The 27,764-nt window shown below is 37.4% G+C and overlaps 1 protein-coding gene across 4 annotated transcripts in view; it reads left to right on the top strand.

The window, feature by feature from the left end:
* Positions 1–27,764, top strand: part of CAMKMT (calmodulin-lysine N-methyltransferase) — a 408,367-nt gene that overhangs the window by 1,839 nt on the left and 378,764 nt on the right. For all 4 annotated transcript variants that reach the window (XM_086701200.1, XM_086701201.1, XM_086701199.1 and 1 more), the window contains exons 2-3: positions 14,470–14,642; positions 21,078–21,142. In XM_086701200.1, coding sequence (XP_086557326.1) covers positions 14,470–14,642; positions 21,078–21,142 — 238 coding nt within the window. The remainder of the gene's footprint in view (positions 1–14,469; positions 14,643–21,077; positions 21,143–27,764) is intronic.

Genomic DNA, 27,764 nt, shown 5'->3' with positions numbered 1-27,764 from the left:
TGTGGAAAGCCTGAAAGTAAGAACAGGCTTTAAGTGGCCCATAGTATCAAGTCCTCAATGTATTGTATCATTTAGATATTAATGAGTAACAAACAACTACAACATCACAATGGCGTACAATAGTTAGCATTTATTTTGTGTATCCATGGGACACCTGGGAGTTGACTGACATAGGCTATGATCGGCAGACTTTAATCCTTGGACCAGTTGGCTGACATATTCTCAAGGTGATGGCAGAAGTATAAGAGAGTAAAGCCCAACCACTAAAATTCATTTTAAGGTCTTGCTAACTCCTATTATCTGAGGTAAGATACTTGGCTAAGCTTAAAATCAAAGGGCCGGGAAGTATACTCCTTCTTTGGAGGGGGCAAGAAAGGAATAAATCCATAATAAATCTAACCTACCATGTATATTAAACATTTGCAGGTGCTTAGTAAATATGTTTCAAACTAACTGACCATCCACATCTTGTAGGCATCCAGAACTGGAAAACTGAGGAATCTAAGCAGTGATAGAGATATGCAGTGCTCTCTCTCTCTCTCTCTCTCTCTCTCTCTCTCTCTCTCTCATGGGACATCTTCATGACATCTGCTTATGCCTGCTTGTTTTCTTCTACACAGTTCTGTCGCTCTATTACCCCATAGGGCTCCAGTGCTATCTAATGGTCCTTCACTTTAACTGTTCAATAATTTTTTTTTTTTGGTTTTGTAATTAACCTTTTTTAGAAAAAGCCCAGTTGACCTAGTTTGTCGTTTGATACCAGGTCACATGATAAATTGCTGACTTTTGAGCCTAGTGCTCACTTTAATCAGATGAAGACTATGGATCAATATTGATAGAGGCTTTAGATAGTATTCTGTTTTCCTCTTTGTTGGGTGTCATTACCTGATAGCAAAGATGGCTGCTGGTAACAACAGGCTTTCATCATGTACCCAACTAGTGATCCAGAAGAAATGACCTTTTTTCCCAAAACCCAAATAATGCCCTTTGAACAACTCTAATAGGCCAAGGTTGGACCAGTTGTTGTGTCTAGGAGAATGAGGCATTTTGGCTACCTGGAACGTTAGCCCACCCTGTTGCTGGGAAGATAAAATCCCCATCATTAACACGTAGAGTGAGGGAGGGGCAATTCCTAAGAGGAAGGGATGTAGGGCAGATGAAAAAGTGGCAGTGATCATTACACCCATACTCACAAACACCTTCAGAATGAATAATCTTGCCTACAGGTCTCATATTTGGCTGAAGAATCTGATTAATGGACTATTTCACAGCATGATTTAAATTAAAGCGCTATGCTGTATGTTTGAGACTATCAGTGCTGAAAGAGATAGCATGATTTCTGGAATGGAATTTAATATAACTTAATTTCGGGCCCAGATCCGCCCTTAACTATTTGTGTGATGGTGAGCAACCTCTTTGGACCTCAGTTTCTCAGTTGTGAATGAGGGAACAGTAGTAGATTTCTCTAAGACCATTTTCATCTCGGATTATTTTGGAGTGAAATTATTTACCAGCGTTAGAAATAAATTCATTTTCTATGTTCTTGTCCTGTTGTTTTATGTTTTCCTAACAAGGATTTGATTGATGTATTTTTAACACTTAAAAACAAAACATTACATATTGGGGGCACCTGGGTGGCTCAGTAGGTTAAGCATCTCACTTCCACTCAGGTCAGATCTCATGGTTTGTGGGTTTGAGCCCTGCATTGGGCTCTGTGCCGACAGCTCAGAGCCTGGAGCCTGCTTTGAATTGTGTGTCTCCCTCTCTCTCTGTCCCTCCCTTACTCACGTTCTCTCTCTCTCTTTCGAAAATAAGTAAACATTAAAAAATTTACATATTGGATAAATGTGCAACACTGCATATACAAGTGAGATTATCACGGTATTCTTTAAAGTATTAAAAATGATTTTTACAATGTCAAAAACCAAAACAAAGGATAGGGACAGTATGCATAGTATGAGCCCTTTGAGAATTATTCATGGTTTTTTAGTTTTTTTTTAATGTTTATTTATCTTTGAGAAAGAGATAGAGACAGTGTGCATGCAGGGGAGGGACAGAGAGAGGGAGACAGGATCTGAAGCAGGCTCCAGGCTCTTATCTGTCAGCACAGAGCCCAACATGGGGCTTGAACTCACCAGTCGTGAGATCATGACCTGGGCCGAAGTCTCATGCTTAACTGACTGAGCCACCCAGGCACCCTTACTCATGGTTATTTGTATATGTATGCATGCATGTTTAACAGTGTGCTCTCCCAGAATAGTAGAATTTCAACTGGGTTTTTACTCTTCTATACTTAAATTTCTTTTACAGTAAACATGATTCTTTTTTTTTTTTAACGTTTATTTATTTTTGAGACAGAGACAGAGCATGAATGGGGGAGGGTCAGAGAGAGAGAGAGAGAGGGAGACACAGAATCTGAAACAGGCTCCAGGCTCCGAGCTGTCAGCACAGAGCCCGACGCGGGGCTTGAACTCACAAACCGTGAGATCATGACCCGAGCCGAAGTTGGACGCTTAGCCAACTGAGCCTCCCAGGCACTCCAACATGATTATTTTCAAATCACTTACCAAAAACTTATTAAAATGCCAAAATGCATAGTTTTAATTTTAACATCTTTGAAATTGAGATACGGCTTTTAGTTGACTGCACGCTGGTTAATTGGCAGTCTATTCTATATAACAACAGAAGAAAGAAATGTTGCCATCTTGTAATCAATGATGTGTTAAATTTAATGAAGTACAGTCATAGGAAGGGAGGACTTTTTTTTTTTTTTCATTTTAAGGTAAAACACCAAAGACCCTTGACTACCAGAAAAACTCCACATGATTGAACAAAATTATTCCCAGATCAAGATGCTTTATACAGTAGAAGACCTATTACCTGGATTGGTTAACTGAGAGAGTTAAAGAGGTGAATCATAAAAATGATACATATTCTAAAGTGAAGCTATAACCTAAGTGCTAAATACTTCTAGATATTTATGATTAGTTCTTTAGAGTTTTTACGGTTGGCTTCCCACACCTAAATTGATAGTATAGATTTTGGGGCACCTGGATGGCTCAGTCGGTTAAGTGTCCGACTTCGGCTCAGGTCATGATCTCACGGTTCGTGGGTTCAAGCCCTGCCTCAGGCTCTGTGCTGACAGCTCAGAGCCTGGAGCCTGCTACAGATTCTGTATCGCCCTCTCTCTCTCTCTGCCCCATCCCTACCTGCTCTCTGTCTCTCAAGAATGAATAAACGCTAAAAAAATAATAATAATAATAAAAAATAAAATATAAATAGATTAATAGTAAGGTTTTAAGCAACTTTTATCAAGCAGACTTGCCTTTACCTTTCCAAAACATCCAACTTAGTTTTTTATTTTTTTTAATTTTTTTAAGCTTATTTATTTATGAGAGAGACAGACAGCATGAGTGGGGGAGGGGCAGAGAGAGAGGGAGACACAGAATCTGAAGCGGGCTCCAGGCTCTGAGCTGTCAGCACGGAGTCCGATGCAGGGCTCGAACCCACGAACCATGAGACCATGACCCGAGCCAAAGTTGGATGCTTAACCGACTGAGCCACCCAGGCGCCCCTCAACTTAGTTTTTATGGAAGCAACAACTCGGTTTTAATTACCATTTTGTTTGTTTTTGCAAATTTAATTAATGACAGTAACGAGAACAACTGGTGTAACAAAACTTGTGAAGAAGCACCGTTAACTTGGCAAACATACGGCTCAGTAGGAAAGGGCAAGAACAGTGCTTTGGCTACTACCTTAAAGTCCACTTTGAATATTTAATAGAGGGAATGGAAAGCGTCTGTTAATCCAGAGTCAGCTAACAGAGCTGCTACTTTATAGCGTGCTCTGTTTAGGCCTTCTGGTTCTATGGTTAAAATGGCAAACAGACACCAGAGACCTTGTCTTGCAAATGCTGATGTGCACTTGTAGATTTTGCACTGAGGATTGTGGTTTGGATTTCTACTTAAAGTGAGGGACTGGTGTTTATTGGCATCACTTGACTTAATGGCAGCAGAGGCTGAGCTCTTTCGTGCTTTCTCTCTGTCTCTCTCTCTCTTGTTTTTTGACAGTAATTTATTGACGTAAAGTTTTATACATCCTTGTATTTATAAGGGCTTTTTCACAGTGTTAAGATAAAACTGACATTTCAAGTTAGTATAGAATTTTAAAGTTCTGAGGCAACAGATGACATAGATTTTTGCATGCGCTGTGGAGCGCGCCTGAGTCTTAAGGATCCGGTACGAGGTTCGCCATTAATCCCTGCTGTTCAAACCATGTTGACATGTATGTCAGTGACTGGAGGAGATTTTGTTTTTTATGTCTGACTTATTAAGATTAATAATTGGTTTCTCTGGATTCCTTAAAAATATTTAGGATTGTACTTTAGGTTAAAAAAGAGGATGTGAATGTTTTCTTGAATTTTAAAAGTATGTAGTTTATCAGTCCCAAACCAAGATATTCTCCTAATACGTTTTTTAAAAGAAATGAACTTTTGGGGCGCCTGGGTGGCTCAGTCGGTTGAGCGTCCGACTTCAGCTCAGGTCACGATCTCACGGTTTGTGAGTTCGAGCCCTGCGTCAGGCTCTGGGCTGATGGCTCAGAGCCTGGAGCCTGCTTCCGATTCTGTCTCCCTCTCTCTATGCCCCTCCCCCGTTCATGCTCTGTCTCTCTCTGTCTCAAAAATAAATAAACATTAAAAAAAAATTAAAAAAAAGAAATGAACTTTTAATTGTGGAGTAAAGAAAAAAAAAGTTTAGAAGGCTCTAGATATAAAAGCTTTTGTTTTAAGTTTCACAGAGCTGTATTAACCAATAATCTTCCTATCAGTAAATGTAGTAACTTTTCAAAGGTTGAATAGTTTAGCTGCCTTTCCTGGAATAATGCTGAATATTTTTATATGCCCGCTTTTGTTTTTTATTTATTAAAAAAATTTTTTTAATGTTTACTTTTGAGAGAGAGAGACAGACAGACAGACAGAGTGTGAGCAGCGGAGGGGCAGAGAGAGAAGGAGACACAGAAACTAAAGCTGACTCCAGGCTCTGAGCTGTCAGCACAGAGTCCGACGTGGGGCTCAGACTCACGACCTGTGAAATCATGACCTGAGCCGAAGGTCAGATGTGTAACTGATTGAGCCACCCAGGTGCCCCATCACCTGTCTTTTCTTATACGTTACTTTTATGTATGTATGTATGTACATATGTATGTATGTATTTGTTTATTTTCAAATTTTTATTTAAATTCTAATTAGTTAACATATAGTGTAATATTGGTTTCAGGAATAGAATTTAGTGATACAACTCTAAATGTAAATGTAAATCTAAATCTAAATGATTCATCTCTTACACATAACACTCACAGAAACAGTTCCATTTTTGGAAGCTGCTTTCTCCAGTTTCTCTCTTGACCTCATGGTCCTTGGTCAGACCCCAAGTTTTATTTATAAGGTTTTTAACCTTCTTCCTCTGAACTTAGTTCTGAGATGCTTTCTAACTCCTCAGATTTTCTATTGTCATATAATTACTTGTTCTCAAGTTATTTAGTGCTGAAATTACTGAATCTGGTGAGTGGAATAAGGAAAATATCTTACTGTTTTGAAGTCGCTTTAAGCATTATTGTGGAACTAAGGAATATTTAAGCAATTTGTTGGCACAGTGGAAAGGGAGCATTGACATTGGACACATGTGGTTCCAATCCTAGTTCCAGCACTTAGTGTGTGCTCTTTGTTGATCTCCTGTATCAAGTGTTTACTCTTCATGGAATGTACTTTTGTGTCACCGTTATTTCTATCTTTGTTTTTTATCCCTGCCCTTATTTCCTTATTTTTAATTCCCCTCATGCATCTTTAATGAATGGCATCCTGTGGTATTGTATTTTTCTAAGCCACTTCAAGTCCTTTTGGTAACAGTTGTGACATAAATTATTGTCCTAGAAGTTGTGGGAATTGGGCACCTTTTATTAAAAGGATATTTTTATGAAAAAGATCTCACAACTGTGAGATCATGACCTGAGCCAAAATCAAGAGTTGGACACTTAACTGACTGAGCCTATTTATTTCTGTTTTGTACCCTCTTGCTTCATTCTTTTGGGGGCTCCCTAACTCTCAAAAGAGAACTATTATCCCTTTGGGGCCCCAGAATTAAGCACCCTTCTGGTTTCAGACCATCTTGATTGAATTAGTAAGTCTTTACCATAGGGTGATTTCTGCAGTAATTGACCATTTTGTTGGGAGATCCCAGATGTCAGTATCTACAGGTCTTTTTTCTTGGCCCATAGCCCCCAAAAGGAATCTTGCAATCTCTTCTCTGGCTGATATAAGACTGACTGCCTGTGATCTAGAAGGTAAGTGAGGGAAAGGGATGTTCATCAGAATGAAGATCTTATACCATTCTAAGCTCTGCTTGATGTTTATGACCATAATTTTATGATACCCTTTCTCTAGAAATTTAGAGAATTCAGAGTGCCACTGTGGGAGAGAAAGGTAGTTGCCTGGCATTGCTGATGGAATTAGGGGATCTAGTAACTTCTTAAAAATATTTTCAACCACTGTTTCTGTGTTTAGTCTTACTTCTCTATCCTCATTGCCATTAGCGCCCCCAGTGACCAAGTCTTTCCTGAGTGTGTTGTAGAACTTTGCTGCTTCTTGGCTTTCCCTTTGTCAGCACTTAGATTTTGGCAACCTGTCGAATAAGTTACTATTCATCATGTCTCCTCCAGGTCTCTTTGTCCTTTTGTATTTTTGCTATTTTTACTCTTTAACTGGTATTCTGGGGAGTTTTGGAAGGGTTAGGATATAACTGTGTGTGTGTTCGGTCTGCTTTGTTTAACCAGAAGTTAATTAACTATGTACTGAGTATCTGCTCTCAGCCAGACGTTTTCCAGATGGTGTATATTATTTTAATTAATTTTCACACAAGTCTTGTAGTCAGTCCACAGTTACCGTATATCAGGCATTGTATTAGAAGCTGCAAAGTAAGCATTACTATTCCTGTCTTACAGGGGAAAAGACTGAGCTCAAAGGATAATAAATGTGCTTGCACTCAACTATTGAGGGAGAGGCTCTCCTGCTGCAAAACCCTTGCTCATTTTCTGAGTGACATTACTTTTAGAGTATTGGTTAGTAGGGTTCCTACATAGTTATGTTCAGTGTATTTTAGTTCTGGAGTAAACAAATACTTCATGTAAATTAAATGGGTTTTAGACTTTCATTGTGTTTAGTTGCATACATTTTTTACCTGATGGGTCCAGCAGTCCATGCATTTTTTTACCCCTTCGGATATTTGATATTTTGACATGAACTTGTTTGGTATAACATGTATCCTTGATTAAAGAACTCATTGATTTAGAGGAATTAGACAATGTCTTGACTTTGAGCATTTTCCTTCACCCCAGATAATGCAATCTGGATTTTATTTAATTAGATACCTAGGAGCTTTGAAGGTAATATTCTAAAAACGGTAGTTGATAAGATTATACCTCGATGGGAGATTCAAGTATCCTGTCAGCTCACAAAGCTGCAAGTATTATTGGTGGCATTAAAATAACTGAATCTTCAGGGACGCCTGGGTGGCTCAGTGGGTTGAGTGTCTGACTTTGGCTCAGGTCATGATCTCATGGTTTGTGGGTTTGAGCCCCGCGTCTGGCTCTGTGCTGACAGCTTAGAGCCTGGAGCCTGCTTTGGATTCTGCCTCCTCTCTCTCTGCTCTTTCCTTGCTTGTGCTTGTCTCTTTGTCTCTCCCTCTCTCTCAAAATAAACATTAAAAAAATTGTTTTTAAGTAACTGAATCTTCAAACTAAAAAGAAATGTCAAAAGTAATTGGACTTGATTTCCCATTGTAATTACCTTTACTGAATACAGATTATATAAAGAAGTGCTGTTTTTACCCTAAATGTATTGCCTGTTACTTCCATTGGGTATCAGCTTGTTCATATTGTAGATCATGGGATTTATTTAAACTGTAAAAGCCCCTTCTAATATTATACCTGTGGCAACTTGATTTTTTGCCTTAGTGCTTTGTGGTGCTGTAATCTTGACATCAGACATGTGGTGCTGTAATCTTGACAACATAATTAATATAAAAAGGTGTTTGAGGGGCGCCTGGGTGGCTCAGTTGGTTAAGCGTCCGACTTCGGCTCAGGTCATGATCTCACAGTCCGTGAGTTCGAGCCCCGCGTTGGGCTCTGTGCTGACAGCTCAGAGCCTGGAGCCTGCTTCAGATTCTGTGTCTCCCTCTCTCTCTGACCCTCCCCCGTTCATGCTCTGTCTCTCTCTGTCTCAAAAATAAATAAACATTAAAAAAAAAAAAAGGTGTTTGCTTTTTGGACATTAGATGGACAAAATCTACGACAATTTATATCTACATTTTACATTTTTAAAAGTTTAATTACTTTGTTTTTGTCTTAAGAGTTAGCTCTGTTGGGTGGTTTTTCCTCCTGATAACCATGGTTGACATAGTAATAAGGCCCTGTTTTTGGTAAAGACTTTTAAATAATTCATTCTTTAAAAAAAAAAAAAGAAACCTTCAACCAAATCAAAGAGAGACAACCTTTTCTGATCCTCCATTAAAAAACCCAACCTTCTAAACCTTATACGTAGTGTATAAATTTTAAACAGATTTCTCTCAAGATTTTATCTTGATAAAAGATAAAACTGCACCTGGGTGGCTCAGTTGGTTAAGCGTCTGACTCTTGATCTCAGCTCAGGTCTTGATCTCAGGGTCTTGATCTCAGGGTTGTGAGTTCAAGCCCTGCATTGGGCTCGGTGCTGGGCGTGAAGCCTACTTAAAAAAATAAATTAACTAAAATTAAAAAAAAAAAAAGTAAAGATATGTTCATACTGATGTGTTCTCTGGCTTGGTGCTGACCTTGGTTTGCTCTTTTGCATATAAGAATTATGGCATCATTAGAGTCAGAGTTCCTCTTTAGGTAAGAGAAACAACTCTAGCTGTCTTTAGCAGGAAGCGATTTAATATAGTGGATTAAGTACTTACTCTTTGGACGTACCAGAGGAACAGGCCCAGAATGAGTCCCAGAACAACACAAAGTCCCAGAACAATGCAAAGCTGACCTGCCAACAGGAATGTCACCTCTACCAAAATGAAGAATCTGATCTGTCTCCAGCATTACACTATTTTATCTATTGTCTCTGGTGATGAGGAAGCTGCTGCCAGAACTACAGACTCTGGAGGCACATTTTTGCCTACTAGATCTCTCCCAGCAGAGGTGATGCCCCTTGTGCCTCCTCTCACTTCCCATTAAGTTAGGGAGGGAACACTGGACCTCTGCTGAAGATGCTACAGAAGAGCCAAAAGTCTTTACAACTGTTCTACCAGTGAAAATCACAGAAATGTAATTACCACGTCTATTCCTCTTTCAGAGCACACGTTAGTGCATCTGATTAGCTAACAAGATCACATCTGAAACTTTGGTTGGTAGGGACTCTGGGAAACGTGGCTTCCAGCTTTCTAGCTTTATAATATCGGTAGGTATCTTAGAAGGAAGTTGGAATGGATGATTGATGTCTACCATATTCTCCACAAGCAGAAATGTTAAGAGTTTAGGCTCTGTAGTCGGTCTGGATTTGCTTATTCCTAGCATTCTGACTTTGAGTAAATTAACATCCCCTTGTTTCCTGTCTCATATAACAAGTATCTACCCCATAGGGTTATTTGAAGATTTAGTGAAGAGTGTGGTAAGATAAGCATTGATTCTTTTTTTTTTTTAAATATGAAATTTATTGTCAAATTGGTTTCCATACAACACCCAGTGCTCATCCCAACAGGTGCCCTCCTCAATGCTTATCACCCACTTTCCCCTCCGTCCCACCCCCCATCAACCCTCAGTTTATTCTAGTTTTTAAGAGTCTTTTATGGTTTGGCTCCCTCCCTCTCTAACTTTTATTTTTTTCCCTTCCCCTCCCCCATGGTCTTCTGTTAAGTTTCTCAGGATCCACATAAGAGTGAAAACATATTGTATCTTTCTCTGTATAGCTTATTTCACTTAGCATAACACTCTCCAGTTCCATCCACGTTGCTACAAAAGGCCATATTTCAGATAAGCATTGATTCTTACTTAGACATTGGGTTGTCTTCGACGAGATTTGCTGGTGAGCAATCTGGGCCTGGAGTTTTCTTTGGTAGGACTTTTATTTATGCATCGCATTTTAAAAAAATAGTTTAGGACCGTTCAGACTTTTTACTTCTTGTGTCAGTTTTAGTAGTCGTAGTCTTCTAGGACTTTGTCTATTCATCTAAATTTTTAGTTGTTTTTTTTAATGCCTGCTGGATCTGTAGTGATCGCCCTATGTCACATTGATATTTATATTTTCTCTCTTTTTTCTTATTAGTGTCATCAAGGATTTGTCAGTTTTATTAATCTCTTCAAAGAACTGGCTTTTGGTGTTTTAATCTTTCTATCTATATTTTTGTCTTCTACTTTATTAATTTTGACTAGGGAACTTAACTTGCTTCTTTTTGTAATTTTTGCAGTGGATATTTAGCTTACTGATTTTTAGCTTTTCCACAAATTTTCCTCTTAGCGTGAATTTATCCGCATTTCATGTGGTTTGAAATGTATTATTATTCTGTTCAAAATACTTTCAAATTTCCATTGAGTTTTCTTTTTCTTTTTTTTTTTTTTTTTTGGTTCATAAGATATTTAGAAACCAGTTTTTCAATTTTATTTAGAAAGCAATTTATATTGCTTTCTTTCCAAATATATTTGATGTTTTAGGTATCTTTTTAGTTATTTTTCACTTGTTTATGACTATTAGGATGTTTTATATCTTTTTTTAATGTTTATTTTTTGAGGGAGAGAGAGACAGTGTGTGCATGAGCAGGGGGAGGGACAGAGAGAGGGAGACACAGAATCTGAAGCAGGCTCCGGGCTTGGAGCTGTCAGCACAGAGCCCAATGAGGGGCTTGAGGCCACCAACTGTGAGATCCTGATTTGAGCTGAAGTCGGACACTCAACCGACTAAGCCTCCCAGGCACCCCTGGATGTTTTATATCTTTAAAAAAGCTTTCTATTATGGGAAATTTCAAACATATACAAAACTGGAGATAACAGGATAATCCTCACTCAGATATCCATAAACTTCAACAATTTTTTTAAAAGTTTATTTATTTATTTTGAGAGAGAGAGAGAGAAACAGAGCACATGAACAGGGGAGGGGCAGAGAGAAAGAGAATCCTAAGCAAGCTCTGCACTGTCAGCACAGAACCCCATGTGGGGCTCAATCTCACAAACTGAAATCATGACCTGAACCAAAATCAAGAGTCCGACGCTCAACTGTCTGAGCTACCCAGGTGCCCCAACTTCAACAATTTTTAACTCCTGACCAACCGTATTTTATATCTCTTTTCTTTATACCCCAACCTCAGATTATTTCAAAATGAATCTTGGGGTACCTGGGTGGCTCAGTTGATTGAGTGCCCGACTTTGGCTCAGGTCATGATCTCACTGTTTGTGGGTTCAAGCCCTGTGTCGTGGGTTCAAGCCCTGTGTCCGGCTCTGTGCTGACAACTCACAGATCCTGGAGCCTGTTTGGATTCTGTGTCTCCCTCTCTCTGTCCCTGCCCCACTCGCACTCTGTCTCTCTCTCTCTCTCAAAAATAAATGTCAAAAAACTTTTAAAAAAAATTTCTGAAATGAATCTCAGATATATCATTTTTTTCTATAGATATTTCAGTATGTACCTATACAAGATGACGTTAAAAAAATAGCTAAAACATGGGGCGCCTAGGTGGCTTAGTTGGTTAGGCATCCGACTTCTGTTTAGGTCATGATCTCATGATTCGTGAGTTCGAGCCCCTCCTCGGGCGCTGTACTGACAGCTTGGAGCCTGGAGCCTGCTTTGGATTCTGTGTCTCCTTCTTGCTCTGTCCCTCCCCTGCTTTGGATTCTGTGTCTCCCTCTGCCCCTCTCCTGGTAGCGCTCTGTCTCTCTCTCTCTCAAAATAAACATTAAGAAAAATTTTTTTAAATAACTAAAATACCATACCACACCTAGAATAATTTCTTGATGTCATGAAATAAATAGCTGGTCAGTTTCCAGATTTTCCCCATTGTCTCTAGATTTTGTTTGCAATTTGATTATTTTGAAGCATGATTCAAATAAGATCTAAACTTTTTTATTATTTGATAAGTTTTATAAGTCTTTTTTTCTTATAAAATTTTTATTTTAAAAATTTTTTTAATTTTTGTTTTTTAATGTTTATTTATTTTTGAGAGAGAGAGAGAGAGCGATTGAGCATGAGTGGGGAAGGGGCAGAGGGAGCCAGAGACACAGAATCTCAAGCAGGCTCCGGGCTCTGAGTTGTCAGCACAAGCCTGATGCAGGGCCTGAACTCACGAGCTGTGAGATCATGACCTGAGCCAAAGTCAGATGCTTAGCGGATGGAGCCACCCAGGTGCCCCATAAAATTTTTATTTAAGTAATCTCTACACCTAGCGTCAGGCTTGAACTCATGACCCGGCGATGAAGAGTTGCACGTTCTTCTGACTGAGCCAGCTGGGTGCCCCATTTTATAAGTATTTTTTTTTTTTTTCAACGTTTATTTATTTTTGGGACAGAGAGAGACAGAGCATGAACGGGGGAGGGGCAGAGAGAGAGGGAGACACAGAATCGGAAACAGGCTCCAGGCTCTGAGCCATCAGCCCAGAGCCTGACGCGGGGCTCGAACTCACGGACCGCGAGATCGTGACCTGGCTGAAGTCGGACGCTTAACCGACTGCGCCACCCAGGCGCCCCAAGTATTTTTAATCTAAATGTTTCTTCTGCAGGTATGTCTTTCAACTCTTGCCATTTATTTATTGAAGAAACTGAGTTTCTTGTCTCTTAGGAGTTCTCCATAATTTGAACTTTGCTCATTGTACTTGATGATGATGTTTAATGTGTTCCTGTATTCCTAGTTCCTGTAAGTTCCTATTTCGTAGGTATAGAGACTTGATCGGATTCAGATTTAACGGTTTTTGTTTGGTTTGGTTGGTCAAATGATGGTAGAGTGTGCTTTCATCAGTAATCATAGTCGTGTCTGGTTATTTTTCTTCTTGATGATGATTTTCTAGGTTCATAAATTCATGGAGAGGTTGAAAAATGGTGATATTCTAATTGCATCATTCCTTCTTCATTTATTCCCTGGAATACTGCTATAAGGAGAAATTTCCCCTTCTACTTGGATATTCTCAGTTACAGTTCATATAGGAAAGACAGACAGATACTTGATTTTTTCTCTTTGTTTACTAGTTTTCAAAATAAGTTCATTCTCTAGCATCCTTTAGTGATCATTTTTTTTTAAGAAAATACCCCAATGAGCTCGTATGTTTTGATTCTATTACATTTATTACCTTTGTTAATGCTCATACTGTTCCATCTTTGGCCACTGGACCCTATTCAAATAGGCTCTGGAGCCTTTTTGATATAACCCTTAATTTTTTATGGCTTTCTTTTTTTCTTATATGCAGGATATTTCAGGTTCATTTGTACAATTCGTGCCGTTTCTCCAAGGGACCTTACTTTGTTTTAGTAGAAAATGATATTTAGAGACAGCAATGTGGGCATTAAATGTGCTCATTGCTTCTAGTTTGGTCACTGTTTCTAGAACTTTTTTGTTTTTAATTAATTTGAGAACGAGAAAGAGAGTACGCATGCAGGAGAGGGGCAAAGAGGGAGAGAGAATCCCAAGCAGGCTCCATGCGGTCAGCACAGAGCCTAACATGGGGCTCGAACATATGGACCATGAAATCATGATCTGAGCTGAGATCAAGAGTCAGATGCTTAACCAACTGAGCCACCCAGGAGCCCCTGTTTTAGAACTTTTAAGAGGTCTGATGTAAGAAACATATACATTTAAAAAAATGTTTTAATAAATACATCATTTGTTTCTATTATATTTTATTCAGATTCAGAGCTATAGGGTTTTTGCTTAACATCATTAGGCTTACAGCTATATTTGGTTCTCCCATAGTTAAAAACCCACATTTCAATGTCCCCAACAAAATTACTCATTTGATTTATCTTAAAACAGACACACACACACACACACACACACACACACACACACACGAGACAGGCTTGGAATAACATACCTGCCTCTGCCTAGGTAGCTTTGAAAATCAACTTTTACCCCCTAACTCTACAGGCTGCAAAAGGTGCTGCTTATCTTCTTAACTCTTTCTTTTGGAATTGGAGCTGTGTCCCCCCCCAAGGAAAGTGATTGCAAAGCCAGGCTCACCTCTCTAGATTTATTTCCTTTCTGAGTTGAGACTGGTAAATCTTCACTATCTTCTTTGTTCTCTGATACCATCAAATAATGTTTTAAGATATTTTGCCATCTTCTCTAGTCGTCTCCAGTAAGAGTTTGGTCTCCATTATCTAATCTGCCATTATTGGAAATGAAACTCCCCTTCCCACTTAAACTTTGAACACGTGTGTTTATATAATATGAGCACAATATTTGGTTTTATTTCAAAGGTTCTGAAGCAAAAACACCTGGATGACTGTCTGCGACACGTATCTGTGAGAAGATTCGAATCATTTAATCTGTTTTCAGTAACAGAAGCCCAAAACAGGACAACCGAAGAGGACGTTGGTGCATGGATCCAATATACAAGTGTCTTCTATCCTGAGTACAGCATTTCTTTAAGGTGAACATCATTCTGGTTAAGATATTTTTAAAAGTATTTTTCTCTTGTAGAAGAAAAGCAGTCTAATAAGAATCTCATTATGCATTCTGTTGAGTTTGCAGGTAATCTTGATCAGAACTTCGGTTTTGCAGCATTGTATTAGGAAATCCTGCTGCTTTAACTGGGTTTTGTTGTATCCTCAGAACTGAGGGAAAAAAAGTCTCAGGAATGTAGTGGCATTTGAGGATAAAGTGGCTTGCAAATCACAAGATTCATTTAACCATTCTCTCATAGCATTTGATTATGACAAAGCCAAGTTCTTTTTGAGGCTGAAAGTGGAAACAGAATTTTCTAAACTACTCTTCAAGGAGTAGTTATCTGAAAAATCAAGCTTTGGTATTTTTCCCATTCATATTTTGTCGCTTTCAGAATGGAATCTTAAGAATAGGAGGAGAAAATCCAGCTGAAAACATGGAGACTGTGAGAAGCACACAGACTGTTCTGGCTTTAAAAATCGTTTTAAAAGAGACAGAAGAGTTGCACACTGAAGTAACAAGATACCATTTTTACCGAATTAATTTTCTCTCACAGTTACAGTCTAGCGTGTTGCAATATTACTGTAGGTGTTTGATTTTATAAAATCTGCCTTTTTTGACAAGATTTCACATCTTGAAAGGGAGGGAGGAGCACATTTACAGTAACTGTAAGAAGAGCAAAAAACATTTTAAGTGGAATGTGACTGAATAAGGTTTAGGTGAGGCGAGGAATAATTTTCAGAAAAAAAGTTTTCACAAAGGGTGTCTATTTATAGTATATGTTTCTCGAACCATTTTAGTTTAAAATATCTAAGCTTTAAAAGACATCATAATAGCTGAAAATTTGGGATCTGGATAAAAATTGACGAGGGTGGGCAGGGAAGAACCATTAGGATCTGGTTTCACAATACTGCTTTGTTGAAAACTCCAAAAAGAAGATAAAAACCTAGGGATTTCTGAGCTTGCCTGGATATTCATTATGAGATTCTAATTAGAATACCTGAACTGCCTCGTGTTCAGATGGAGATAATTAGTTTAGTTCCTGTTCCGGAAGGGAAGGAAACTGCATGGAATGTTTACCGTGTGCCAGGTGCCAAGCTAGGTGCTTTGTTGTATTCTGATTCTTGTAATCCTTCCGGTAACTCTGCAAAGTAGGAATGAAGATGATTACACAATTGGAAGATAGCATCTGTAAGGAAATTAAAGAGAAGGAAGAACAGTGATCCCATAGGGGTCTTCAGGTATAAAGTTCTAAAACTTAACTTCTCCATCTGCTGGTAGACCAGACGCAGTAAGTGTAGTATGTACCATGAACGATTTCCTGACATCTTCCAAGTCCTGGTAAGGGTTAGCTAGAGAGAATGGGAAATCTTCCGGTTCGTGTGAGTTTTCAAAATAGGGCATGGTTCTCCACCTGCTGGAGATGACCCTGGTGTGGCAGGAACCCAGGCTCCAATGTAAACTGAGACTCCTTTCCGGTGGCATGGTTCCTTGTGATATATCCATTTTTAAAATAAATAAAATAAATAAATAAATGCAAGTCTGTCTATATAAATACGACATTGAATCCTAATTTATGGAGAGAAGACAGGTGACCAAGCTAGAACATTGGCTGCGATGGCTACCAAGATTTTTTCCTCTTTTTTTCACACTAGTTCTTTTCTCTCCACATTAGTAATACAAAGGTAACAATCGCGTGCACATATTCTAGAGCTGAACACAATCTTAGAATAATTTTTAAAAGATCACAACCACATTAATGATGGCTGACTGCTGAGTGACTACTATGTCACAAGCACTGTCGTGAGTGGTTTACATGTATTAGCTTATTTAATCCACGCGACACCTTTTGAGGTAAGTACTGTTATTATCCTCATTTTACAGATGAGGAAAGTGAAACCCAGAGAGGTTAAATGACTTGATTGAGGTCACACTGCCAGTGATCGCGCCTGTATTCAAACCCCAGTGGTCTGGTTCCACAGCCTGTACTTTTAAAAACTTTTATTTCGAAGTAATTACAGACATTCAGGAAGTTGCAAAAATAGTACAAGGAGTTCACATACCCTTCATCTAGCTATCTCCATTGGTAACATTTTATGTAATGACAGCTACAGTCTGCACTTTTAACTTCTGCACATGCTGCCTCTCGTGAGGCAATCATGTATCCACTTATTCATTTTACAGATGAAGGGATTGAGGCCCAGATAAACTAATTTCCTCGTTGCTTATTCTGAGCGTTCTATTTCTTACTCTATAATTCTGTTACCATATAGAAAATCGCTGAAATTACTGCAGTTGCTTAGGGAGGGGAGGATTTCTGCCAAGAATAGTTTATTCCATTCCATTGTCCACTTTGTTCATGTTGATTTCTCTTACCACTTCTTGTTTTCTGTTAGTTGCCCAACATGGATGGATCCCCGTTTTTGTTCCTTTAACATCTTGTATCCGCTGTTTTCTCAACCTGCTTCCGTTACATTTCTTTAGCTACCTTTATTGTCTTCAGTATTGTTTGAATTGTGAGCATTCTAGAGTTTAAAAAAAAATTACTTGCAGTAGCTAAAAGCAGTGGTTTAGAAGGTAGTTTTGGAATGACGTACCATTACTTTCACGTACATTTTTTAAAGTTTGTTAAATCAACACAATGGAATGATTTACAAGAAGTGATGAATTATTTTATCTTATTTTTTTAATGTTTTTGTAAAATTTATTTTTGAAGGAGAGACAGAACATGAGCGGGGGAAGAGCAGAAACAGGGGGAGACACAGAATTCCAAACAGGCTTCAGGCTCTGAGCTGTCAGCACAGAGCCCGATGCGGGGCTTGAACTCACATGTTTCCCTCCTTTTAAATAATAATCTGCCCCAGTGACTTGTTCCTTAGTCTACTTACTCCATAGGCCATTCATGGGAGAAACTCAAAAATCATCAATTATAGGTTAGCTTAAAGTGCTTGATGAAAAAATGGGTTGGCTTTTAGAAGAGACTGACTATGGGGGTGCCTGGGTGGCTCAGTCGGTTGAGCGTCCGACTTCGGCTCAGGTCACGATCTCGTGGTCCGTGAGTTCGAGCCCCGTGTCCGGCTCTAGGCTGATGGCTCAGAGCCTGGAGCCTGCTTCCGATTCTGTGTCTCCCTCTCTCTCTGCCCCTCCCCTGTTCATGTTCTGTCTCAAAAATAAATAAACGTAAAAAAAAAAAATTAAAAAAAAAAAAAGAGAGACTGACTATGGGTAATTTCCCCCCCAGCTTTATTGAGAGATAATTGATATATAACAGTATGTAAATTTAAGGTGTACAATGTGTCGATTTGATACACTTATATATTGTCAAATGATGATCACCATAGCATTAGCTAATACCACTGTCATGTCACATAGCTACTATTTCTTTTTTGTGATGAGAACATTTACAATGGCTATTGGTGTTAAGGGTTTGGGAAAGAAGTTAAAGCTTTGGAGTTTAGGAGAAAGATAGAGTGAACTTTTTATACCTTGATATGTTGGAAAAAAAAAATGTCATTTTTCAGTAACATTAATTGCTAGTGTAATGCTAAGATTGAAGTTTTGGGGTCCCTTCCTTATAAGTATTTTTATCTAACCACATTGTCCAGGCAGGACCTAGGTAAACTGTTGAAAGATTAGGGTTAGACAAGATGTTATACAGTTGACACATTAATAAAGTAGATGACTCTGTTAAGAAAAAGCTGTCCATGAAGTTGGGACAAGTGATAGGGAACTTGAAATAATCGAACTGAATCTTTACCGCATTATGTTCATGAGCGTTTTCCTATAGTTAGCACTAATTCTTACGCTGTTGAAAACAGTGATTGCTGACATTATTCTTTCATGAGATGCCTTCTTTTAGGATGTCTAGACTTCATAGATAAGCGATTTTCATTTTTGGAAGTTATTTAGAGGGATAGAGTTAGTTTTACACTTTCCCTACTTCTTACCCCATTTTATTTTATTTTTAAAATGTTTATTTTTGAGGGGGTGGGAAAGGGCAGAGAGAGACACACACAGAGTCCGAAGCAGGCTCCAGGCTCTGAGCTGTCAGCACAGAGCCAACGTGGGGCTCAAACCACAAACCGCGAGATCATGACCTGAGCTGAAGTCAGACACTTAACCGACTAAGCCATCCAAGCACTTCCTACCCCATTTAAAAATGTCATAGGCCACACTCTGTTTTTTTTGGCTTCCATAGGTAACATTTTTAAGACTAGACAAGTTCTGCTTCAGTGATAATTTTGCCAAATCACACTTTTTGTTTTGAATAATGCTTTTTAATTTTTAAACATGAATTTCACTTCAATTATCCCAGTTTCTGTTTTTTTCAGAAATATTTAACATTTTTCAAAATATATATTTAATTTCAAATATATATCCATCCTGAATTGAGAAGCTTTTAGGGATTTATCCTCAGGAAAATGAGAAATGGGCTCAGTGATGTTTCTGCAAGGGTGCTCATTGTAACAATATGCATAACAGCATAACACTGGGCACAGACTAAACATACAACAAATAAAGTGTTGTTGCGGTAAATTACGGTGCCAACAATCATTCACTGAACAGCTTGGGAGCCATTAAATTCATGTTGCAAGAGAATACTTAATGATGTAGGAAACTGTTTTATAATATCTTAAAACACAAATTTCAAAACAGGAGAAATATGCTCTTAGTCATTTAATGAAAGTATGAGCATGGAATAAAATTCTATAGCAAAATATGAATAGTGGTTGTCTCTGCATGATAGGATTATGAGCATTGTTTTTCTTGAAGGAACCGTAGATTGCTTTTATATTTAAGAAAAACTTTTTTAAGTTCTGTGCCATGTTGCTGATCACTTTTAGAGCCTCATCTTGCATTTTAGGTATTAAATACTTTGACCTTTTTCTTTCTTTTTCTTACATGTATACTGTAGTTTTCCATGTTAGGGCGTATAACCTCATCTCTACCTAGAATCACGTATACAGAGAAGGTACAGAATCACTGTGTTATTGGTAACACTTTGGTAGCTTTGTCTTCTTAGATTATGATACTTCTGAGCCCAATGCTTATTTGGCCGTGATGATTGCACATAACTTCTTCCAATCTCAGTCACTCTGTCCAAGAACTGGGTCTGTATGACAGAAATAAGAAGTTCTGCAAAGGCTAATACAGTTTACGTGTATTTTCTTACTAAATGTATTAGTTTGCTAGGGCTCCCAAAAACAGTGCCACAGACTGGATGGCTTATACAACAAATTTGTTTTTTACAGTTTTAGGTCTAGCAGTCTGAGAGAAAGGTGTTGCAGGTTTGGTTTCCTCTGAGGCCCCTCTCCTTGACTTGCAAGTAGCTGCCCTCTTGCTGCCTCTTCACATGGTTGCTCCTCTGTGCGCATGCTCTGTTTTCCCAGTCTCCTTTCCTCGTAAGGACAGCAGTCATATTGGATGAAGGCCTACCCTAATGACCCCATTTTGACTTAATCACCTATTTAAATAAGGCCGTTTCTCCAAATACGCTTTTATGCTGAGGTACCAGGGTTTAGGGCTTCAACATGTGAAATTTGGAGACACAGTTCAGTTGGTAACAATATATGTCAGATATGATAAGTTTAATGACAAAGTGGTGTTGATGAAGTAAATTGTAATTAACTGCTTATGAACTGTTACAACATCCTAGAGAACTACAGCTGTAAATGAACTCCGCTTATATAGGGGAGAATATGGAAGATTGTGGACGCATTAGCAACAATTTTTTGTGTTTAATCACCCCTGGAAAAGTGTCTCAAACTCTGTGACCTGTTGACAATAAGGCCCGTTTGTATATGAAGAATAGTATCTTTTGTAAGTATTAATGAAATATTAGCAATCAAATTAGATATTTCAGGGGCTGCCAAGTGAAGAGAGATTAGAATTAAAAGGGATGGAATTAAGGTTAGTGGGCAAAAGATATGAAACTATTGGCCCCCTGACATTTAGAACTTTCTGTAGGTAGATCGTGCAGATCTGAAGGTGGGTTAGTTCTTTGTGGCTGAAGTTTTGAGTTTGTTGGGCCGGTATGGAGAAAATCTGTATATTGTTGAGTGTGGTTGTGGAGTTGACAGTTTATTTCTCTTTTGAGATTCTTAAAGGTATGGTTTTGTTTTGTTGTCTTTAATAATCTACCTTATCTTTATATAACTAAAACAAATATGATAAAAAATATTTATTAATACTTTAAAATGTAGATTACTCAGCAAGAATATCATCACATTAAATATCCTGAGGAATGTATTCTGTTACTTCTTTTCCTTCTCCCTCTAGTGGGCAGAAAATATTTTGAAAATATAGCAGGGAAGGGTTTATTAGTGTTGAGTGGGTGCATCACAATACAGTGTCTCAGCTTTTAAAAACATTAATGTTAATATTTCAGAATCATTGACTAAAATGTTTTATTCCTTCCTAGGCATAATAATGGATCTTTGAATGTTGAAGATGTTCTTACCAGCTTTGACAATACAGGAAATGTTTGTAAGTTGCATGTTCCCTTTGTGGAAATATATTTTTAGTGTTTTAAAATGAATTTATAATTAGTGTTTTTCTCACTAAGGTTTATTGTAATGATGTGTGTGCATATGTGTGTGTGTGTAATACAAACTTTTATTGTTTCCTGCTGCAGAATCAGCATCATGTAAGATGCACCTACTCAGTAGGATGAGGGTGTCTTTACACTTTGCAGTTGTGTGAGTGTGTGTGCGTGTGTGCGTACATGCATATGTGTGTGTATAACAGAATGTAGGTCAAAAGGAACACTGGACTGTCTCTTTTTCTTGTTTCCATTTTGACCTTCTCAGTTAATCCAACAGATGGGCTGTCTCTTTCTTCTTTGCTATATCTTGGGTACTTTCGTTTCCACTTCCTGCTTTCCTTTTTCATTACAGAATAAAACCATTTATTTCCCTTGCTGTGAATATAATGCCAGAAGGTTTTTGTTTTATGCAGTATTATAATATAGAACACGTTGCCTTTTCATCTAAGCTGATTGTCAGGATAAATTTCTTCACTGAGAGAATTATCTAAATAATTATCATGTTGGGCTGCCTGGGTAGCTCAGTCAGTTAAGCGTCCGACTTTGGCTCAGGTCACGATCTCAGGGTTCATGAGTTCAAGCCCCGCGTCGGGCTCTGTGCTGACAGCGCAGAGCCTGGAGCCTGCTTCAGATTCTGCATCTTGCTCTCTCTCTGCTCCTCCCCTGCACTCTGTCTCTCTCTGTTTCTCAAAAATAAGTAAACGTTAAAAAAAATTAAAAAAAATAATTATCATGTCATATGATGAAAGAAATCAGCCAATAATATATTTTTATCACCATGTTAAACAACATATGATGAAGAGCTGCGTACCCCTCCTTCATGTGTGTTGCCTAGGATATTTCTCTTCAGATAGTGAATGATTTGTGTAATATGACCTTTTCAAATGTAAAAATTGTACTCAGATACTTTTTTCTCAAAGGAAATTTTGTTGCTGTAACTTTTCTCTGAACTAAACTAATGTACTTTGCTAACAGCATTACTTTATCAGATGCACTCTAATTTTACATCTGCATAGAATCATGCCTGAGCAATACTCAGGCAATAATTTTGTTTTTATGCTCACCTATGGCAAGCTTTTCATAATATAGACAAATATTTATGTATTTTGTCACTAAGGAATCTGAAAGTATCCTAAAATTATCCAAAAATATTTAAATAATATGGGATCCTTTTTCATAGATAGTGACAGGTTTGCCTTTTTAGTTTCTACATGTTGGCACTTGCTGAATTCTTTCCCACTTAGGCATATCTCCATTTTATCGGGGGTTAGGACAAGGGATGCTAGTGGTGTTTGAGGAGACCTTCTCCTTTTAATGTAAAATATCACTAAGTCAGGTTTATGCGTATATAATTTAGGAACATGGTCCTAGAATGTTAAATGTGGAATTTTTTGATTCAGTAATGTAAAAATGACGTATTGTTTCTAGTATGAAATAGGGCCACTAGCTGGCAGCATCATGTAAAATAAAAATATTTTCATAAAGGTCTACGTTATTATTTTATGCATGAATGCCTGTCTTGTCCTCCTCTGACATTTTTTTCTCATCAACTTACTCCACACCGCCTTCATCCACCCCAAGTTGTTGCATTGACAAATGGAGAAATTGCATGCAAAAGGTACTTTTTTACTGATGTTGTATTGTTTGGTGGAAAGGTTTGAGTCTTTGAATGAGACCCACCTACGTTTGAGTCTTGGCTCTGAAATTCATCTTGAGCAATTTACATTATGTCAATTTGTATGAGTTTATATTATCTCTTAGAACCGGATATAATACATAGAAAGTGTATAACACATATTCCTCATAGTTGACGTTCAGGAAATGGAAGCTATTTATTAATTATTACTTGTGATGAGTACCTCTAGAACATCTTTCCATCTTTTTCTAATAATGAAGAGAATATTAAGGGTTGTTCTCATGTTTTAAAGTAAACTGTTTTGATTGAACTAACAAGGTAGGAAAAAAATACATCAAATTACCAAAATAGCAATTTATTAAAAAGTCTTGTCACAAATGTTGTGTTAAAAATGTGAATATATTGCCAAGGGATGGAAGTGGTGACAAAAATAAGACCTATTAAAACATGTTTAGTGTAATTTTTATATTATCTTCCTATTTTAAAAGAAAAAATCTGTACTGAGATTTTACTTAATGATAAATTGGTAAAATCCTGTTATGGTAAAATGGATTTTGATTATATAATCTTTTATACAATCTTTGCCAAGGCTTAAAATGGTCAGTGACTGAAAAAGTGGTTTATCACTTCATGCCTCAAATGTTTGATTTTAACCTGATAGGGATATTAGGTTGAGTCTGTGACTAGAAAACCCAGCAGAGGGCGCCACAATCATAATTCTGTCTCAAAGCAGACTATAATTTGAATAAGTAACTTGAATAATAACCCTAAGTTTTCATCATGTAAACATATGAAGATGTAAGCTGAAGCATTTCCATTTGATTTATTTTTCATGTATTTAATATATTCAGCAATCCATCAATACAAAAAAAAAAGATTTTCCTGAGTTATTTTTGAGTTTATTTTTTTGTCTTTTGTTTTCAATATCAGTTTAATTTTTGTACTTCTAGCTTTAAAAACAGGAATATTTTTGGTCTTGTTAATCTTAATAGAGATCAGAAGTTCTATATAAGAATATCTATTCCTAAATGACCGCCATGGTAGTAAATACATTGATGGTACACTGAAAGGTATTTAAAATAAGGAAAAAAGTTTCTAATACTGTGAGAGAACCAATAGATGGAATTATTCATTTGTGTCAGGAATAGTCCAGGTTAACAGAACTGCCAAATAATAGAAAAAATGACTAACATATTTTAAAGGTATAAAAACCTGATATGTGTATATGTATAAAATGTGTGTGTGTGTGTGTGTGTGTGTGTGTGTGTGTGTGTGTTTGTGTATACAAAATATATTCATGGCTTAATGGAACCATTAATCTCCATTTTAAGTTAATTTTTAAAACCAAGTAATGATTTTATTGTAAATTTTCAAAGATGAGAGGATCAGTCTTCGTTCCTGAATTTGTTCTCTAATAAAAAAGATATGGAAATGTCTTTAATTTTGGAAAACAAATGAAATTTCTGGGTAGTTCCTTATTTCCTGAAAGATTAGAAAAAAAATTCTATTTACCTTTATTAGTTTCAAGTGTTTTGTGTTTCTAAATGTGTGACCTGTGAAGTGTTTTATATTTTTGTGATATCCTCTGAGAGTTTGAATTCCTTTGAATGCTGTAGGAAAAAATTAAAAATGAATCTCACACAGTCATCTTGGCATAATGATTCACTGCCCCAAAGAATATATTTGCTATTGTGGAGAATACATTATTTTGAAAGTCAAGCTCCCTTTCTGCTTTCCTCTATTTTGGGATAGGTATGTGTATTTCATTCTTTGGGTCTACTACTTGAGAACCTATTTCCTTTGCAAGTATCAAAGCTGCTGTGGAGGGGTTATGTCTGCTATCGATTCCTCATGCCTGGAAAGAGATGCCATCATGCTACCTAGGGAAAAGTATAGGCTGGCATCCTTTACCTCAGGTGGGGTACTGGCTGCTTCTGTGTTTCATGTAACATGTCGCTTGAATACGTTGGGTAACAAGAGTACCCTGCCAAGCACTGGAGCAGATCACTTGCTTCTGTTTTCCCTGTGGGCAGAGTCTCCTTTCTAGCAAGTCCCTGACCTCTAATCAAAGAAGTCCCATTATGCCGTCTCTTCCAAACCCACTTCTCTTTCTCCAAAGTCATCTCTTTCCTCTACTAAAACTAATTTTTTAAAAATGTGATCCTCTCCAAGGCTTAATTGATTCAAATTTGGTTGTCATATTACATAATATAAACTATTTGGTATTTGTAAAGTCTCATCAGTGCTTGGGGATATAATAGCTTCATTTTTTACTTTTTTAGCACATCATCCTTCATTTGACAGCTTGAATAGATGAGGTAATAATACTTTTCATACAATTTATTGTGCACGATATATGCAATATAATATGTATAAGCTTTTAAAGGATAGGAAATCAATAATAATATATCCCTACAGTAACCTTGTGTGGCTCAGGATCTTTGGCTAACACTGCAGCTTAAATTGGGAGAATGTATTGGTAAGACCCCTTCTACCATTCTTTGAAAAAAAATTTTTTTTCTCCTGGCTGGGCTACATGACATGGTGGTTGGTATACCATAGTCTCCTGGGGAAATCTGTAGACCCTCTGCCTTATATACTCTCACATTTGATGATAGTAATTTTTTCCCCCAGTGAATCTCAGGGCTGATCTGGATTTTTAATATACACAGCTATAGTCTCCTGCTTTTAGATCCTTCCTGGTAGTCTGATAGTGGGACCTGTTTTATTAGGTATCCAAAACGGATCTCTTTCAGTTTAGTAATAATTACTACCTGAGGAAATATTCTTACTAGAAAATGAAAATATTTGGGGTGCCTGGGTGGCTCAGTCAGTTAAGCGTTCAACTTTGGCTCAGGTCATGGTCTCACAGCTGATTATGAGCCCCGCATTGGGCCCTGTGCTGACAGCTCAGAGCCTGGAGCCTGTTTTGGATTCTGCGTCTCCCTCTCTGCCTCTCCTCCACTCATGCTCTCTCTCTTTCTTTGACCCTCCCCTGCTTGTGCTGTGTGTCTCTCTCTCTCAAAAATAAATCAACATTAAAAAAAAAAAGAAAATATTTTGTATTTTAACTGCATTTGGGAAACCAAGAGAAGGTAACCATCTCTAAGGAAATATAGTCCCAATTTTTAGTTCTTGTTTCATTGTTTTGTGTTACATAGTTAGGGTCTGTAATATTGGTGGAATTATCAAAGCTTCAGGAATATCAGCTTGGATTTAAAAATTTTTTCTTCATTCAAATAAAGGTATGTGTGTGCATTCACATGCATGTGTGTGTATGTATGTGTATAGGTGTATAATACCTATGTGTAGTTGTATGTGTGTGTTTATATATGTGCGTGTGTATAGAATGTATACTTGGTAAGATAGTTTGCTTAAAAATAAGAAATTTGGGGGGCGCCTCGGTGGCTCAGTGGGTTAAGCATCCAACTCTTGGTTTCGGCTCAGGCTGCGAACTCATGGTTCATGGGTTCAAGCCCCGCATTGGGCTCTGTGCTGATGGCACAGAGCCTGCTTGGGATTCTGTCCCTCTCTCTCTCTGCCTCTCCCCTGCTCGCTCTCTATCTCTCTCTCTCTCATAAATAAATAAACGTTAAAAATTTTTTTGAGCTTTTATAGGTAATTGCTCTATTTTTAACTTAGTGGGTTCATGGAAGGATCATGGAATATGAAATTCAGGTTGTAGTTCTGCCATTTACTATGTGATCATAGGTGAGTTAACAAATCTGAGTTCCTTATTATGATTGGGTAAGGAACAATAGCTTCTAGTGTGGTGGACATAGTGTTAGGTAATGTGAAAGCACTATGTAAGCTGTAAATTATGTGTGTTCCTAACATGTGTGTGTTAGTTTTTATTGTTAGTATTCATATCATTTGTCTCATTTGTTAATCTTGAACCTTTGCAGTATTTTAATATTGTAAAATAACACAAGTTAGGAAATATTTTTGGTGTGTGCCATCCTGTTTTCATATTTTGCATTATTTTGTTATGTGAAAACACAGTGCAAAGCTACATAATTAAAACAGTGAGTATCAGTGCAGAAATACACATATAAAACTGTGTTTTAGAAAAGAGAGTTCAGAAAGATATAAATATATGCGATTTATCATACGATGAAGATGGAGTGTCAGTAAGAAAGGAAACGATTCTTCAATAAATGGTGTTGGGAACCATTGATTAAAAATTTAGAAAAAATATCAAAACTGAATCTCTCCTTTATGTTATGTACTGATACAAAAATAAGCTGGATTAAATATTTAATTAAAAATCCTAGCACTCCACTTTGAGATATTTCAGATGAATAATTTAATAATAAAAAAAAAAAGGAAGGGCCTTCGAATAGTGACCCAAACCCCATGAATTTAAAGATGAATATATTGACTAAATCAGGATTTTAAAAGTAACTTTATTCAAAAAGCATCAAAAAAGTTGAAAGACAAATGACACACTGGTATTATTTGTGACATATATGCAGACAAAGATGTATTTCCTTTATTGAGTGAAGAGCTCCCACAAAGCAGTAGCAAAAACGGACTGCAGATCCGTATGAAAAGGGCAGAACACAGCCAAAGATTAGGACAAGTTGTTTCACACACGCCCACAAAAACAAAAAAACACTCCCAAAACCAATGCTCTATAAACACATCAAATAATTACTTTACCAGAAATGAAGTAATGAAACAATGAAAACAGTGAAATAAAATTTTTGTTTATCAAATTGGCAAAGATGAGAGAAGATAGGCAATAACCAGTGAATTATAGGGAAATGGGCCTTTTCAACTGCTATTGGTTGGAGGGTAAATGATTCTACTTTTAGAGGTGATCTGCCAATATCTTTTATAACTTTAAGTATCCGTATCATTTTGACTAATAATTGCTTTTCTAAAAACTGATGAAACCATTATGCAAGCCTGGAATGTAAGAGAGT

Source organism: Puma concolor, chromosome A3, assembly GCF_028749965.1.
Source record: "Puma concolor isolate L17-30 chromosome A3, mPumCon1.1.hap2, whole genome shotgun sequence".
NCBI classification, from domain to species: domain Eukaryota; kingdom Metazoa; phylum Chordata; class Mammalia; order Carnivora; family Felidae; genus Puma; species Puma concolor.
The sequence above is the reverse complement of the archived record's forward strand: the minus strand, read 5'-3'. Positions and strand labels throughout refer to the sequence as shown.